We start from the raw sequence: 5681 nt of genomic DNA, 5'->3' as shown, positions 1-5681 counted from the left end.
AAAATTTCCTCTTGTCAAAGGATAATTCTCTATTTCTTATGCCAAAACTTGGTCTCTAACTATTTTCACTCCAATTTTAAAGAAATGATGTCTTTTTGACTTAAATATGCTTTAAAGATTTTTAAAGCCTAAATTCTCGCCTCTTTGAGGAATAAACATTTTTTTAAAATTCACATTAATCCTTAAATATGTGTTCCCTCATTTTTATATAATTATTGGAGAACTCCTCATATTTTCAAATAATTGAATTTAACTAAATATCATTAAATTAAATTAGCCAAAAATCTCAAAAATACCTGAAATTCTCTTTTTTTTTAGTTATTATCATGACTTTTAATCTTAAATAGGCCTTAAAACTCATTTTCAATTTTTCAAGGATTTATTATTATTTTTAATTTCAAGCTCATTTTCTAAAATTAATAATTAAACATGAAACTTTCTGAAATTGCACTTTCAATTCTGACTTAATTTTCTACCAGTACTGATATAATCCTGTTTAATACCTCTTGAGGGTCTTAACATAACATAATCTCCATTTCTAAGTCTCATATCACTTCCCAATTCAAGGCACTATTATGGAATTTCACAATAATTTATTCACACTTGAGAACCTCAACTTCTAATAATTTGGACTTTGTGAACAATTTTTGCTTCTTAAAATAATAAAACAAAAAAAAATTTTAGATAATGAATTTTTAATTAAGTGTTTGTAAAACAAAACAATTTATTTTTAAAAGTAAAAAACAGAGCAATTTTTACATATCTCCACTGATGGCCTTGTGCATTGCTTTTCGCTCTGCTGGTCAACGACAAATAGAAATGTGGGGTCAAGGCTTTGACCGGAACAAAATTAAGATTTTAAAAATAATTTTAAAGTATATAAAATAACTAAGAAAAATTTTTATCTCGATTTACATAAAAATATTTTTTTAAATTTTTTTTGGGATTTCCACACACCTCTGGTTTATTATCCGTATTGACATGAACATATGCGCCATGTTAATTTCTGTATAGCAGCCTCTTCTTTTAATGAAGAATCATTAGAACCAATGGCATTCATGATTCATTATTTTCAGAAATATGAAGATGCCTTTCAATTTAGCCTCCGCTGATCATTTGCCTAATTAGATTTATTAGTTGTTACTATTGAACATTGATGAGAGATTCAATTAATAATTAATATGCTTTTTGAAAATGATGTCCTTGGCTATGTTTTTGTGGTTTATGAAATAATCTCAATATTGTTGACATCTTTCATTCACAAAAAAAAAAATATATTGTTGACATCTTCTTGCTGCATATATGAACTTTCTGATAGTTACGCGTTAATTATCTTCTAATGACTATAAAGTCAAGGAGTTTAGATATATTACTTTTGAGACCTAGTTTTGCATCCAAATTCACACACTATGATGTAGCTATACTTGTAAAAGCGAAAAAGTAAAAATATAATCACTCAAAAAAAAACTAAAAAATAGAAAATATGTAAAAAAAGAAAACTATTTTGGATAGGGTACACATCATTTATATGTAAAATAAACAAATTAAGGTATTAATAACAATATTAGATATTAAAAAAAAGTGTTGTATAGTGTAGGTAGGCTAAGAGATTAAACCTTTCTGCATGTGGTAAAATGTTTTTTTAAAAGAATTATAGTTTCCACAAACATACCATACAATTACTACTACTTATAATTCTTTATAAAATTGTAATTTAATCCTCCAAATAATACAAGAATATTTTAAATTTGTAATTTTTGGCAGAACTTTAATTTTAAATTTTACTACTTTAAGTGGCAGTGGAACTACTAAAAATATTATATATAAAATCCTTTAAAATAATTGCTATCTCGAATGGAGTCCGTAATTGTCATTTATCTCTTCTTTCCCTTCAATCACCCATTTTGAAAGCAGATCATACCTATAAATTGAAGCTCCATCTAGAGGGAACATAAAACATTCAATCAGCTAGACACCACTCAGTTATTGTTTCTGGTTCTTTTCTTCATCTTCTCCATGACAACACCATTTTCTTCTAATCTCGTCTTCACTGTGAGAAGGCAAAAGCCGGAGCTTATATCGCCGGCAAATCCTACTCCTCATGAAGTGAAGCTTCTTTCAGACATAGATGACCAACATTTCTTACGCGTCCAGTTTCAATTAATACACTTCTATCATCCTGAGCCTTCCATGGCAGGGAAGGACCCAGTCAAAGTCATCAGAGAAGCATTGGCTCAGACACTTGTATTTTACTATCCATTTGCAGGAAGACTCAGGGAAGGTGAAGGTTGCAAGCTTATGGTGGAATGTAATGGAGAAGGTGTTATGTTCACTGAGGCTGATGCTGACGTCACGCTTCAACAGTTTGGAGATGATCTCCAATCTCCATTTCCATGCTTCGAAGACCTTTTTTAATCTCCTCCTGGTTCTGATAAAATCCTTCATCGTCCCATCTTGCTTATTCAGGTTTCAGACACTCTATTTTCTAATTGGCTTGTAAAAACAGACACACACTTTCACTTTTTTCCTTTAGAAAAATTAATTTATTTAGTCCTCATGTCCATATCTTATTAATTAGGACTGATGATGTGTATAATGACTAATTGACCTGTAACTTCTATAAAATATAAAAATATTTTATAAAATAAAATGATGGACTAAAACTTATTTATTATCATTAACAATAGCAAAAAAATTATGCTCAAAGCTGTCCTCTTCTTTCGTCTATGTATACTCTGTAATCTAGTAAATTTTCGTTTTATTAACATCCATGTGGCAAAATTAAGCCAGATGCATGTTTAAGTAAGAGTCATGTCATTAATTACTATTGCTTTTTTTCTTTTTAACAAATTGTAAGTACGGGGACCAACAGTTACGATTGCAAAAACTATAAAGACCAGTAGAAAGAGGAAAAAAACCACAAATACTTAATTAAAAAGAAGTTGAAATAATATCAAGTTGCATATTAATTTTTCCATTTTGTTATCCTTTCTTTATACTACACTAGTTCTACGCATACATCTATGAATTGTAGATGACACGCCTCAAGTGTGGTGGTTTTATCTTTGGTCTTCGTGCGAATCATAGCATATGTGATGGACCCGGTATAGTCCAATTCATGAATGCCCTTCCTGAAATAGCTAATGGCGCAACTGAACCTTCGATTCAACTGGCGTAGCATAGAGAACTTCTGAATGCGAGAGACCCACCACATGTTACTTTCACTCATCATGAGTACGATGAAGAGATGGACGGCACAAAGCCATCCACAAACACTGTTCTTCTATCTTTCTTCTTTGGACCGACTTAGGTCTCTTCCCTTCGTAGATTACTCCCCGACCACCTACGTCAATCCTCTTCATTTGAGGTTGTGACAGCATGCCTTTGGCTTTGTCGAAAAAAAGCTTTACAACTAGATCCACACAATGATGTCCGCATAATTAATGATCGTAACCAATGCGCGTTTTGGGCATAATAGACTAAATCCTCCATTAACAAAAGGTTATTATGGACATGCTATTGTGTTTCCAACTGCAATTTCAACCGTGGGTAACCTTTGTGAGAGTCCGTTAGGGCATGCCTTGGACTTAATAAAGAAGGCAAAGGCTCAAGTAAATGATGAGTATTTTCACTCCGTGGCTGATTTGATAGCCACTAGACGACCAACATATTGTGGAGCAATAAGTTCACGTAGGGTACCAGATTTGAGCATTTTTAAATTTAGAGATGTTGATTTTGGGTGGGGTAAGGCAATGTATGCTGGTCCTCCATGGAGTGGACTTGAGACATTTCAAGGAGCAATTTTTTACATTGGACATAGAAATAGAGAAGGAGAGGAAGGTAGGTTAGTGCCTGTTCGCTTGCCAGCTGATTGCACGGAGAAATTTGCCAACGAGTTGGGTCGTTTACTTAATAGATCCAAGAATCAACAAGTGCCGATGCTCTAATATGATATCAGTTATGTGTGGTCAAATTGCATTTTAAAAGTGCTTGCAAGTCAAATTATAAGTTAGGCGGGAGTACGTGTGTGCGCTTAAATGTTTTGTTGGTAATGTTTGTGAAATAGTATATGTTATAGGGTGAGGTGGTGCATGGTTGTTTGTTTGCCCTACGGGGTGTTTGTTGAACGCATATGTTGTCTCTTGTATCTGGCATTCTGAATATCAATAAACGTAAGATTTTCAAAGTAAATGAAAATATAATGGAAAACCCAAGTTGGGGCAAAATATAATTTTCAAAAGAGACAACATTATGTGTATTTTTGCATTATTTTCTCCGCTGATATGTTTGTTAAACGTTCATCGTTAGAGTGCTTAACAACTGTATATGGTATTTTTGCACCATTTTGAATTATAATATTTTTTAGATAACGGTCAAGTTTTGAATTAAAAAAACTTTTTTATAAGTAGCATTTATTTTCATTGTTTATTCCTTTCTTATCATGTTTCTGATTTAATACCATTTCCCCCTTTAAAAGACAAGATTCATTTTATAAAACCTAAATCTTCTTATTCTTTCATTGTGCATTTACTGTGCACGAAGATAAAGCAGCAACAATTTTTTTACTTTTTCCTTGGAATCTCGCTTACTCCTTTTGAAAAAGAGAGGGAAAGGGACATCTTTATCTGCTTTCCCCCCCTTTGTTTCATTCCACGCATCCATCTTTTTGTTCATCCCTTGATCTGTTTGACTGGCTAATTTTAATGCGAATTAGCCTTAATTGTTAACTAATACACTAATTTATGAAAGTATAATCGTCACGAACGAATTTAGTTACTTTGCAGTAGTTTAGGCTATCCATTAAACAATTAAGAAACATGCTAATCATCATTATCAATCATGATGAATGTATCAATATATGACTTGTTAGAGCTTTTGCATTTTATATTAGTTTAGTTAATAACGAATATATTAACAGAAGACAAATAGTATAACCTATCTTGCAAGCTCTGAATAACATAAGAAAAGTGTAAAATTTACATGTTAATAACGAATATATTAACAGAAGACAAATAGTTTAGTTAATAACGAATATTTTAAAATTTCTTTGTTTCTTTCTTGCAGGGACTTGATCAATGTGAAGATTATGTTTTTATTTTTATTTTTATATGTCTCTTAGTATCTTATTGGCTTGTTGTGTATGTGTGAGATTTTTCTTTTGTCAACAATGGTATATATATCAGCATGCATAGACCATGTTATAAGGGGTATTTGCATGTTATTTAACTAATGCAGTTAAAAAAACTAGTCAGTAAAATGTTTATGAATGCATTTATGCATATGGTTAACTTAAATATATGTTACAAACTATATAAATTATCACTGCAGGAGAGTATAGATTTTTTTCGCCACAGGATTCAAGAGATATAAGAAAGAGATAGCACCATGCAGAGGAGAGGATCAGAGGAGAATCCAACCAGAAAGTTCACTAATAAAGCTTGCTAGTTGATCTTCCGCATCCATCCAAAATATTGAAAACTGAATCATTCATTAACTGGTTGAGACAATAGTTCAAGGGTGAGTGGTTGAACTAAGTTAATACAATCATTATTAATTAAAATGTATAATTTAATTAAAACTTATAAATTATTCATCTATCACCCAAAGATAATAATATCTAAATAAAAAGACGTTAATTCACAATTAAATATGACATTTATGTGTGAACCATTCATAATCCA

The 5681-nt window shown here is 31.5% G+C and overlaps 1 protein-coding gene across 1 annotated transcript; it reads left to right on the top strand.

Moving 5' to 3' along the window:
* Nucleotides 1-2016: 2016 nt before the first annotated feature.
* On the top strand, nt 2017-2415 carry LOC114756013 (benzyl alcohol O-benzoyltransferase-like). The gene has a single exon (XM_028944925.1). It carries the CDS (start codon nt 2017-2019, stop codon nt 2413-2415), a length of 399 nt encoding a protein of 132 aa, XP_028800758.1.
* The last annotated feature ends 3266 nt before the right edge of the window (nt 2416-5681 follow it).

This window comes from Neltuma alba, unplaced genomic scaffold, assembly GCF_004799145.2.
Source record: "Neltuma alba isolate B1F8T4 unplaced genomic scaffold, ASM479914v2 tig00001361_pilon, whole genome shotgun sequence".
In the NCBI taxonomy this organism is placed as follows: domain Eukaryota; kingdom Viridiplantae; phylum Streptophyta; class Magnoliopsida; order Fabales; family Fabaceae; genus Neltuma; species Neltuma alba.
Note: the sequence above shows the minus strand (reverse complement) of the source record. Positions and strands in the feature narration are given on the sequence as shown.

Coding starts and splice junctions, on each gene's coding strand:
- LOC114756013 (XM_028944925.1), top strand. CDS start 2,017: ATGACAACACCATTTTCTTCTAATCTCGTCTTCACTGTGAGAAGGCAA.